Below are 13,030 nucleotides of genomic sequence, written 5' to 3'. Positions count from 1 at the left end.
AATCTTATTGAAAATGGGTATATTTATCGATATTTATAATTTAACTCACAATCAATGCTTCAACTTTTTGACATGTGTTTTGTTTCCTCCTTCTTAATTAATATATATTTTAATTATATTCCTAAATTGAATAAAATTATTTAACATAGTTAGTGGTCTGTGGTGGCTGAAGTGGTATATTGTAATTTTCACATACATTTTTTCGAATCAAATTATATATGATCTAGAAAAAATGTGTGTTTTCGTTGATAGAGATTACATTCATGATTCTGGGAATCCAAACTGAATGTTGCCAAGTCTATATCCGATTAAGTGGAGTTGGTAACAATTTCATCCATGCTTTTAGGAATAACATACATGACAATAAAAATAATTCTTAAAAAATAATTTATTTATAAACCTGTTTACAATTAAGAAAATATAAATATTCTCAGAAAATTATATTAAGTATGATAATAGCATATAGCACGATGTACACTTATTCGTATTCCCCAAAAATGTTGTTAGAATAGATGCAAATACAATATGAGACGACATATTTCTCCCATTATAATTTATTAAACATAATTAGTAGCATTTATCTACTATTTGTGACATGATAATATTCTAGTTATAGTAATGTAATCATATCAATTTCAACACTAATATTTCCATTAATGTTGACGGCTTTATGGAAGGGAATATAATGTCTTTTTTTTTTAGAATTTAGCAATTGTCATATATGTACATGACATAACAGACAGCACTCAAAGTGTCGGCACGTTCATCCAAGCGATGCATTCTCTTACGTCATATATGGCACTAAACTACAAACTGTATCACATTGTGGGGGATTGGTTGGAAATGCTGACGATGATTTGACGCACTCGTCCAAGTTTTCAATATTGTTGCCATATTGTTGTCATCGTGTATAATTTTGAACTTTAGGACGTTGTAGTATTTGATGAGCTTCTACCGCATGAGGGTGGTCTTCCCCAAGCACCTAGAGATTGAAACACACACACAATGACAATATAAACATAGGCTACCACAATAAATCACATACACAAGTAATGATATTTACTGAGAGTTAATAGCAGTACATAATATGAGGTTATTACGAGGATACGGCAAAGTAGGCACGAAGACAGTACAGCGGGAGCGTCGACCAACGCGCAGCAGATGTCGATGCTACTGCGCGCTATTTGAGTGCATATACTTTGCAGTATCCTCGTAATAACCCTATTATTATACATCTTTTCCTCCCAAAGATACATCATGGGAATGCCGAAATCCAAAACGTTTAGAACAGAATCCGGAATTGTTGGAATTGGATTTGGAATTCGCGTTTCCTAATATGGTTGGATGAAAATATCCAGTGCAATACCGCAAACTTATTGCACGCTATAATGTAATTTAATGTAATGTAAGTATAATATAAGCATAATTTAATAATCATTGATTGTCCTTACCTCATTCAAAATTTTGACATTTAAAATATAATGTTTCGCAGCTCGTTCATATGCTTTCTCTTTTTCAAAATATTCTCCAAGTCTATAGTTTATTTTTGCTGTTAATAAATGGTTTTCACCGTATGCCTTCAGACATGCGTCAAGGGCGTCTGTGTATGTCTGTTAAAACAATTAGACACAAGATACAATCAATTTAAAGAAATGTGTTTTTATAAATTTTATAGATGTCTAAATATGTGCTCAATAATTGAGGCATGACTACATATGCTAAACATGTGTACCAGAGTTTTTTTGCAGCTACTTCGCCGTATGTGCTATTATCTTATACATATCCTGGTTAAAACATCATTACGTCGCATGTGATTTCCTGTTTCGCGGAAATGATCATTTTAAATGCATAGTTAAATATTATAGTATTTTGTTTTGGGAAGTTATTTATACATTGTAATTTGTGTTAGTGATCACGAGATTAGGTTTTTTCTTAGACCCGGCATCTTTTTTTTTCAATTTAAACTTAATAAGCTTTTCAGTTTAGCCTTTGATAAACGTGTTACAATTAACCTGCAGTTGTTCCTCTCCTCCCAGCATTGCTTTGGTCATCACGGATTCAGCAAACATGCCGTAACTCTTAACCTTTAAAAAAGATGAAATAATGTTGCAGTACAGTATTGGTATTAATTTAATTCTAATCTATCAATACGTCTATCTATCAGTACATCTATTTACTATTCTATTTTCAAATGCTCGACAAAATAAATATACGTCGTAATCGTACCTCTCGACTTATTCTAATAGCCTCTTCTATATGTAAAATTGCTTCTCTTCTCGCTTCATTCTCTGTGAATGATTTATCTGCACCAATGTGTATCCACCAGTATAGGTCTTCAACATATTTTATTTGACTCATAGCCATCTTGTACTGTTAAAAACACCGCAAACATGTTAGTGACATAATAAGCAATACGACGCCAATTAATGAGGTTAACTGACCAGGTATTAGTTTATCCGGTTCTTTTTATTCACGTTTTAAACCTAACCTACAAGTTGTATTTTTTTTTTAATAAAAAAAAAATGAGGAAATATAAAAAAAAACGATCCCTGAAAATAGCCAAAATAGAAAAACAAATGATTTGTGTTCCTTACATGGGCCCTCAATGGCATGGACTAGGTTTCTAACCAATGACGTAATCCTCGTAACACGGATCTATTTCTAGAATAACCATATGCAGATAATATTTTCCGTTCAAACTTTTATTGCTCAACGTGTCGCGATGACTATATCATTGTTAGCATAAGGAAGAGTAGCCTACATAAAAATCAGTGATTTGGGGTTCGTTTGAACAGACACAAGTCTTTTGTATTTTCACGATCACTCGCTAGCACTGCACTATTTTACTTATTTCTTATCCATTTTCATCTTTTTTTATTTTATAAAAAAAGAATAAGACTTGTAAGCAAATCTATCAATGAAACTGAATAGCCAGCTTGAAAAGGCCTGTAGTGAACATCTTCTGCCGTGTCTAGATTCAAATACACACAGGCCTGAAATTCGGACAAATATAAAACACCTCTTTCGCATAATCACGCCAAATAAAGAAAACCATAAAACAACAGTCTTGTTTAATTTGTTTTCATTCATTCTGTTATGTGCTTTTATGAAATAGAGAGTTGTTTACCTTGTGTCTTTCTTTCGTAAAATAGAAATTATGTCTAATTTTGATAGCATCTTTATAGGACCTAAGTAACTGCCTTAACTGATCTCTTTGTCCACCAGTAATGGGTTTGTAGGTACAATGTAAATACTGTAGAATATAAAGAATATGTCTGTTACATACATATGCACATTTCCTGAATTTGTAAATGATATGTGTATTGTTCTATACATTCATAATTGTATTGTTACATACATTTAGTTGGTATTTATTTCATAATATTGAATCAATATTATGTTTATACAAAGAATTGCTATAATTTTTAATTCATACATAAAAGAATATTTGTAAATGACTAATTATGTTCGTATAATATATGTATTTTTATTTGTGTTCTATCGTAATTATTTCATTTCGAAGACAACCGAAATCATGCTTGAATTAGATTTGCTAAATTATTAGCTTGTCTAACCACTGATCATTTACTTACTTTATGTTGAATATCACCTGCAAGCGTGTACATCTCAACCAACTCTTCGTTTGGGTTTGTCCTGCAACGTTTCTGTAATTCTATGGCTCGTGAAATTAAATCTTTTGCACCAATGTACTGTTCGCCTAATAACCTGAAATAGAACAATTATATGTAGTTATAATTTTATATGTATTTATGTTTATTTTATCCTTATTTTTAAAAACCTTATAATAATAATTAATAACAAAAATTGATATCTAATATAGACTACATACATTATGAACACATAAAGGCGCGGCACACGAGAATCGAATTCATGACCACGGAAAAGCGCTTCCGTCGCCGCTGTAAGCAAACACACCTCGCCTCGTCAAAAACCATAGTGAGCCATGAGAGCGGATTTAAATTAATCCAGTATCTACTTACCTGTTAAATATATAATGATAAAAATTGTATACACAATATACAAGTATTATAATATCTGATTGTTAGTATTCGAAAACAATAATGTAAAACACGTTAAAATAGCTACATGCCATTTTAGCGAACATCACTCTGTACAACAGTCGTGAATTAGAGAAATTACGGATTAGCGAAATTATCTAAAATACTAGTAACATGCTCGCTAAAAATACGTGTTTTACAGTACTTTATTATAATAGGTGGAAATGTGGAATTGATACTGCAAACCAAACAATATACCCACACAAGTTACCAAGAACATGACTTTAAAATTATTTCGCTCTCATACTAAAATAACCATCCCGATTACACCGTTACATAACTTACAAAAGTTTGGCAAGTTGGCTGTATCTGTGGGCTATTAATTCTTTGCTATCTTCAGTTTCTTCTAATTCTTTCATGGATTCTTTGTAAATATCTACCATAGTGTTATGGCCGCCGACCTGAAACACGACATTGTAGGTCCTCAAGAATAGTAAATATGGAATATTCAAACATGCCCGTATTGTTTTGAAGAGTATACAGTAAGCCAATTGACCAAATGATTGAGAGTGCAGTAATACAAATAATAGTACGTGTATCTGAAAATTTACAGCATTGCTAGCTTCAAGCGCGGCAGTCGTCGCGCTGCGCATGTGCCACATTTGTGTTGATAAACATTGATTTTCCCACAACCCAATGCGCTCTTCAAATGGAAATCATAAGTATGAGGTTTGACCTGGACGCGACTTGCACTGATTACCGCCGATGACTCCTTCCATACCTTCCAATAACATGAAAATTACTTAATTAAAGCTTGGAAAGGTCTCAGTTCGTACTCGTTGATCTGCGCAACAGTCAAAGTCGCCATTTTTGTTTACATGAGACCCATATATCTCGCACATGCGCAGCGCGACAACTATCGCGCTTTAAGTTTGTCGTTGAAGACATTTCACACAATTTAAGCTTATATTTTCTCGGAAAGTTACTTATTTTGTGTTCATACAGCGTGCTGAATATGTCTTAAACATACAGATGATGATGAAAATGGAATTTGTAGCAAAGATCGGCGTGTGTACAAGGGTATGTTTAATTGTAATGTGTGCTTACCTGTTTCCATACACCTAGTACCCTGAACATATCGTCTTGTAGTAGGGAATCCAATATTTCCCAGTCTGTCAGGCATCTGTGGATTTGATCCTGTTTTCCTACTTTCACAACTTGGTAGAAGAATTCCTACAAGAATTTCAAATAAAGACTCCGTTTACTCTAACTATATAAATAACTATACACATTTTTCGCTGTACATGTACTTATATAAGTGATATTTTATGTTGGATCACCAATACAATATAATATCATTCTATGCGGATATTCATATTTATTTCATCTGCTGACTTCTAAGATAAAACGTACAGAGCATAGTATTATCACCCCAGGTATACCTCGGTTTTTCTGTCGTTTCCTTCAAGTTCAAAGTAGTCAGACAGCTTACAGTGCCACCAATCTTTGTTCTCTTTCCGTTCTGTGTCCGTTATCTTGAAACAATCATCATCTCCGTCACCAGAAAGAAAATTCCTGAATAAATACAAGAAAAAAGTACACACATCAACGGAAAGTCGTCCACTTGCACTATAAGTGTTCTTTAATTAGGTAATTTCATCAATAGAGGGCGTTTCAAAAGACCATGGCTTACATTCTGCGAACTGCGTTCTTGATCGCATGATGGCGTAGATCAAGCTTGATATCTTCATCGTCAATACCGTCATTATCCCTTTTAACGTAAATTTTAAGTTTCCTGGTGTAGTGACGCAGCGCTTGATACACGGCATTCCAACGTTCTTCGGCCACTTGTTCGTATACCCTATTGAAAGCTTAAACAAATGAAATTTGGCAATGTGACTGCAAGCTGCAAAACGTGAAGCTCAGATAAGTTATGCTGGCCTGATCCCCTATAAAAACAATTAAAAAGCTATGCCAAGTCCTTTTTTGTGCAACAGTATTCACCAAACGTTAAATGCAGTAATTGCTGAGGTTAATAATCAGCAATTTCACGTAAAAATTCACAAATGAAATAATAAGTCACGAAAAATAACTAATAATATGATAACGTGAATGCAATAGAACAACAAGGTTATTATGCAGGTATTGTATGCCGCATCCAGGGTTCAACAAATTTTCACCACGACAAACCGCATATATATAGGAGTTATTAAAATTGACATTCTGCAAAAGAATTCCTTGTTTTACAGCATTCGGCCTGTAGGCTGTGAAACAAAACAAAAAACTCTGAAACGGGGGTTTAACATCATTATGGATTTGTATGATGCCAACACGAGAAATTGGCCAGTTTTATTATTCTTTTGTCTACAAACTACGACTATCCAAACACGTTAACAGACTCTGAACCACTACTGTTCATACAAAAGAATACACCGTTTAGTATTTTGTCCGAGTTTAAGCAAATCTGTAAAGAGCTTCGGAATAATTAAAGTATAAAAATAGTTCAGGAAATATTGCTGCTCACTTATTTTGATATCTCCCAATCCCGCAACATGTACCGGAAATATGGTACTCTCGTCACCAAGAATCCATTTCATTTCCGACACCAGCATGCCTTGCGCGGAAAAGCTAAGAAGAAAAAGAAACCCGGCTACCAATCGATCCGTTCGATCACCTGATACTTCGAATCGCTTAATCACATCCGCCAACATCCTGTTAAAACACAACATTCAGAAATCAGCAAATTTACATCCATTCCTGTTCACTGCATTTAAAACATATTGCTATGAATTGCAATGATCTAATAATAAATGTGACGTAATTACGCACATATTTTTTTATTATATTCACAACCTGACTGGACTTTTTTTTTAAATTTCAAAATGACCTTTCCGTACAAACGATCCATGCACCACTGTTCTCTGAGCCTACATTAAAACAATACTTATAATTGTCACCATATTACTAGTATACTTAATTAATATCCTAATTGTTACAGATTTACACATAACATCTGATATGTCATGTCATGTCTTCACTTACGTGTCAATGTTAGGCGGTATGTCTTCTATTCGTTTCGTCACCATTCCGTCTTCCTCTATTGCAGCTAGTTCGTCGCACGCCAAATTTAGCCACAGTAAATTTGCAGACGACTGTTTAGCCGACAAACAGACTACTTGATCAGCGGAAAGCTCTTTGCCAAGTCTGTGCATAATAGTTTTAATTAGTTCCTGAGGAAAAGTTACAGGGTATTCATTACAATATACATAGAAATTATGAGATTATTAATCAAATTTCGATCATTTTAAATTACTAGTAGTACTTTCACCCAACAGTGGTGATGTTTCACCAATTTTCACCAATTTCTTCAATATTTTAGACCAATCAGGCGAAATTCGACCTTTTTACAGATTATAATCAAATATATTGAAAAAAAACAAAGGATAAAATTGCAATTATCCGTGCGCGTCGTCGTCTCACCTGTCGTTCCGACGGACTCGGTGGTAGAATATGAACCTCTTTTATGGATGGTATTCTTTCCTTCAGTTTTTGATGGACAGCTGTGCCTGTTTCTGTGGAGCAAACTAAACGTACTTTTGATGACAGTTGTTTGGGGATCCACCTTACGACGTCGTCGTCTTCAAAGAAATCGTCAAACTAGAGTTAAATAGGTTAAAGACAAGAAATGATTAAATTTAAACGTAGCACTAAAAAAATACGTATACGCCAAATTAAAGATAAGGAATTTTACTAACCACGTGACACGCAAGACTAAATACATTGTAACGCAGGGTGTGCTGATGACATACATTTACGTCACGCTCATATCTGTCGCTGTGATTATAATATCATTTTAATTTCAGACAGGCATAATTGATTGGATGGACAGCCAATTCATTCATTCATAATTAATTCCAAGGTCATACGATTTGCTTACTGCTTTGGTGCACCTTTATTCAAGTTTTCTTACTTTTTAGATTAAACAAATGTTCAAATTCAAAGTATGCCACAAACTGTATTTGTTTTTCATTTTATTTGCGTCGTGACTCGCTGCTATCGTGACAGACATTGCCACGTGCAGTATTGGATGTCATCTTACCTGGTCTACCGCATCCATTACCAATATCATGGGTTTGCATAGAGGATTGGATAATGCTGCGTACGAAAGTTGTACTAGTTCAGTCATACTTTCTGGCACTGTGAATTCCTAACAACAATAAATATATAGAGTGGTTCAAATAAAAGTATTTGATAAATGTGTCGATTATTTAAACATCATGTCTATTACCCATGGCCCACTGTTCATCGATGGAAAGAAACAAACCCAAGATGTACATAACATTTAAAAAATACCCTCAATTATAAAAATATAAATAAAGTTATTAACATTGTTTTACGCGATCGACTGGGCAGTTTTCGGCTATAAAATATCAATCTAAAAATAGCCTGAGAAACCGATGGGAATACAACAACACCCTCCCAGCTAAGTAGTTTCTATTTCATTGTCAGCGTTCGGAGTATTCTTGTATTTTAGTCGGTGTTTGTCCGCAACTGTGTTACTGGTACCTGTAACTGTAAGTCAGTGCTGTATCAATAAATATTAATATATTCACTCACAGTTGCAGCACCGATTTCTAAGACTAAGCGCCTTAGCATATGGTACAGGTTCCCAGAACCAGGAATAACTCTGACGAAATAGTAGAAGACATGCCAGTGTTGACCGTTTGAACTATAATAAAGACAATACAAGCCATCAGTAAATCACAAATATATAATAATTATGTAACGCACTAACACATACTGTGATTGTGGAGTAAGATCACCAGTTCAATTTTGATGGAACATCATATGACACCACATCCCGCAGATTCTAAGCTCTCGCGTGACATTGGTGCCGTAAAGAAGAGGAATAATATGTAATACGCCTCTGGTCTTACCTGTTGTGTTCTCTGTCCCCAACCACCTTCGCCAGAAGTGACGTTTTCCCTTCTCCCGGTTCGCCATGCAACAATAACGGCACATGTTGTGGAGGGCCAGTAATGTACTCCAATATTTGACCCAGTATGTCAATACGGCCAATAAAGTCATTTTCCAGATTTCGTACAATTTTCTGAATAATACGTAGATCACTTATAATTACAATTATATTTCACAGTGAAGATGGCATTTTACTATACATATTAGCTCTAATGTAAAATGGCTAAAATATACGATAAGTGATATAAGTGTTGTTTACAAACAATATCTACCTGTTGCAGGTCCACGTGATCAGAAGCATCGATATCTTCTGCCTTGGCTGAATTCTCCTCGGCTACTGGCTCGGACCCATCGTAATACCAATTCGAGTCCGTCGGTTCGACGGCCGTATTGAACTCTGGTACCATGGACGATGTGACGTCAGAGTCGTACAATCTGCTATCGTCAGCCGTAGTAGAAATCTCATGACCGATTTTTTTCTTCGGAAATTTTACCAGATTTGTAGATTTGTTGGTGTTGATAACTGTTGGCTTCGATGTGCCACACCCCATGGCTGATATCAGATCATGTCTATGCGTCGTTCGATAGCTGGAAACATGACAATATACTAGTAGTATATTTTTATAACTTCATTTTTTTGTATTGGATTTGTGTTCAGGATGATGCTTCGCAGCAAATTATTACCCTCAAAAAACAAACTATGACATTTTAGTGCACACCATTTTGTTATAATATTTTTTATATTTAGAAAGTTTTAGTGACTATTAAAAACGATTCAAATCTATTAAAACATCAAAGTACACTTGGTTATGTGCTAAATTGTGCCTTAATTCAGGTTCTTTAGTTGGTCACGGTGAAGGGTTTTCAAAACTAAATAGCTCCTAGAGTTTTTTTTTATCTTCCAATTCATTTGAAATCTTCACACTTAGTTGGCGGCATGTAAGGCTAAACTTAATATAGGAACCAATGCCAATGCCAGTGTTAAATATTTGAGTAAAAACATTCATTTTGACTCATTGTAAGAGAAACACACTATCATTACACCAGACGCTTTTTTTTTATAAAAAAAAAAGATATCATCATTACTTCAATTATACTTATATTTTGGTGCATGCGCAGTACCCTCGCACAGTCACGTTAAGCAGGCCGTTCGAAAATTTACCTTTTGTTAATTTTTTCAGCAATTTGATTTTTATAAATTAATATGTTCCACTTTTAATAGAGCTATGTATGTAGTTGGCTAATACATATACCGGGAAGTATTACTTCTATACGGTCAATACATATAACCTTTCTAGTCCCACTCTTTCCCATGACGGTGTGACATCGGTATGCGCCAATCGATAGCATGGCGGTGCACTATGACAATGGTTGGCGTGGCTGGTGAAATTACTGCATATAATTCATGTGAGTTACTCATGCAATACAATAAAAGACAGATGGATATTGTCATCGAGCTCTTAGGAAATATATAACAAATCGGTGAAGTTAGTGTGGTTTAATACTCTACGCAGTAAAGTTTAGCATGTGACAGGATCGAACTAAGTTGTTTTATCTATGTGATTCTATCGTAACATAGGATCTATTGAACATATTACTATCTACTCAGTACATGCAACTGATTTTACTCGTAATATAATATGAATGCGTTATATTATTATACTATGAGGTAAATGTAATTAAGCGGTGTGAAACGATTAACTGTATGTGAATTGGTGAATCGCATTATTCAAATCACATTCCAGAGCTACGTCATGTGACCAATGCGGAAACAGTACAACAAAGCTATGTGCGCGCAGTGTGGAATTGTTGACGTGAGTCGGTTGTGACCTCGCTGTCGTAACATGAGTTGATACTATCAATAACTGATACCAGAGTGTGGATAAGTGGTTAAAACATCAGGCACAGTCACTGTCAGATAACAATACTTACAGTTAGTCAGAGCGTAAACAACTTCGCGATCATGTGCTTACATGCGGACAGCCCGGTCGCCTACTATCCACTTTTGCCCCTCCGATCTTCGTGGCCAATACCACTCCAAATAGTCGGTTACAAAGATATATCAACCAGTCATGACTATGTCTTAAGAGTGCTAAACCAATGCTTACGCGTAATGAATGACAACCACACTATTTAGTTAGAGTACTATAGTTGTTCAGCTGGGCGGTAATTGTTGAAGCGTTGCCATAAGCGACACATGTCAGACGAGGACACACGACTGCGCCACCAACGGCATGTTAGAATTTGTATTTAATATGACAGAGTTTGATTTATAAATATGAGAATCCACGATATTTAATTAATCACACAGGAATATTAACAGGACTGTGTATACGCCTCGTTCCTATGCACCCGACTGTTATACACAGATCGCCCGCTTTGTCAAGTAAATAGGCGTTGTAACGGCAAACCGTTAATTGATCATGATTGGCCTCATTAGCACCAATACATGATTTATAGAAGATAATATTTGGTAATCGTAGTCCTAAATAACTATTAAAAATAGCTAGACGTTTCGAGCAATGACTTTTTATCGATAGCATAGAAGAAAAATAGCAGTAAATATAAATAAATATAAATTTATAAATATAAATTAAATATAAATTTATAAAAATAGCAGTAAATAAATATTTGTTATTTTTCTTCTATGCTATCGATAAAGAGCCATTGCTCGAAACGTCTAGCTATTTTTAATAGTTATTTAGGACTACGATTACCAAATATTATCTTCTATATATCATATTTATCAGTCCGAGCAGCGTTTATTTATTTATAAAGCACCAATACATGTTGTGTATCGCAGTTAACACAAAGGAACGAAAAGGCGTTTGACAATTTGAAAACAAATTACGCATTCATGACAATTTCGATGGCGTGAGGGGGGGGGGGTGCTGATTGTTACAGAAACAAACATAAAAGAAAATTAGAAAACAACAAAACCAAATATAAAAAAAACACTAAAATTACAATTACCATCCACAAGAAACACGATTTAGGGTTAGATTACGACTCCATGAACTTGACCTGTTTAACGTAGTACACTACTTGCATGCACATCTGTTCATTTCTCCGACCTATTTTTTTTACAAACATATAATTGTTTATAAACAACTGTGTTGCTTGGACATGTGCACGATTAAAATCTGCATAAAATTTCTTTCTTTTAGATTTGTATTATGTTGTTTAGGTATGTGTGACCTATAAATTTTCAGTTGTGATTAGAAACAGGTTAGGAACGACTTGTCGTCAATAGGACTGGAATAAAAATGAAGGTTGGTAAAATAGACCAGAAGTTAGAAGATCGAATATTTCTTTACCGTAAAAATAAACAAATCGAAAAAATGTTCTACTAAGTTGCATTATATATGAAACTCAGTAAAGTTTCAAGAGTTAAAAAAACTTATATTTAAGGACATGATATACGAGTCAACATTTGTTGTAACAAAAAATGCGTCGTGTAACATGCCATGTTGCATGTTGACTGATTTTCGTCAACATGTTGCAACTTGTTGATTTAAATGGTGATATGCTCTTTTCTTGATAACAAGTTGCGGGTTGTTGAGGACACTGTCAACTTGCAACATTGCACGAAACACGGAAAAACATTTGTTGTCAACGGAAGTTGCAGCTTGTCGATCCGTGTACCCGTGCCTTTACAATCCTTTATATAATAACCATTTAGCGAAAAAAATTTCATTTAAAATCACATATTTGTTTATCATTTTGCTATGACACCGTATGGGACACCGTATATTTACTCGTTTTAATGTAGTTTGGTGGCGCGGCGAAAGGTACACGGGGCCAATATACTTAATATTCGAGATTTATAGCAGTCTTATTTTCCCCTACCCATGATTACAACGTCATGAGGAAGGGGGCATATTGTGATCGCCCCTTCAGTCAATTGTGTTTGTAGTGAGTGTAAACTAAACTACGGGGGTTTGGGGTACAAATCATGTAAAGCCAACAGAGAGGGCGCCAGAGAAGGTGACCACTGAACCGCGATGTGCGATCTTATTAAAGGGCGGTGGTCA

General features: G+C 34.9%; 1 protein-coding gene across 1 annotated transcript; it reads right to left on the bottom strand.

Moving 5' to 3' along the window:
* Positions 1–370: 370 nt before the first annotated feature.
* On the bottom strand, positions 371–11,118 carry LOC102804188 (uncharacterized). Its single transcript, XM_006812594.3, has 18 exons — positions 10,929–11,118; positions 9,269–9,584; positions 8,957–9,129; positions 8,637–8,748; positions 8,119–8,226; positions 7,500–7,676; positions 7,062–7,249; positions 6,544–6,731; positions 5,713–5,890; positions 5,462–5,594; positions 5,127–5,252; positions 4,365–4,480; positions 3,594–3,726; positions 3,128–3,253; positions 2,227–2,370; positions 2,013–2,084; positions 1,452–1,610; positions 371–982 (listed from the first exon to the last, which is right to left on the bottom strand). The coding sequence occupies exons 2-18, from the start codon at positions 9,545–9,547 to the stop codon at positions 902–904; spliced, it is 2,493 nt and encodes an 830-aa protein (XP_006812657.2). The 5' UTR covers positions 9,548–9,584; positions 10,929–11,118; the 3' UTR covers positions 371–901.
* Positions 11,119–13,030: the final 1,912 nt, after the last annotated feature.

The sequence above is a fragment of the Saccoglossus kowalevskii genome, chromosome 9 (genome assembly GCF_978046115.1).
Source record: "Saccoglossus kowalevskii chromosome 9, keSacKowa6.1, whole genome shotgun sequence".
In the NCBI taxonomy this organism is placed as follows: Eukaryota; Metazoa; Hemichordata; class Enteropneusta; family Harrimaniidae; genus Saccoglossus; species Saccoglossus kowalevskii.
Note: the sequence above shows the minus strand (reverse complement) of the source record. Positions and strands in the feature narration are given on the sequence as shown.

Coding starts and splice junctions, on each gene's coding strand:
- LOC102804188 (XM_006812594.3), bottom strand. CDS start 9,547: ATGGGGTGTGGCACATCGAAGCCAACAGTTATCAACACCAACAAATCT. Junction 7,677..8,118: donor TAATGGATGCGGTAGACCAG/GTAAGATGACAT, acceptor ATTTAACTCTAG/TTTGACGATTTCTTTGAAGA. Junction 5,891..6,543: donor ATTGGGAGATATCAAAATAA/GTGAGCAGCAAT, acceptor CATTTGTTTAAG/CTTTCAATAGGGTATACGAA.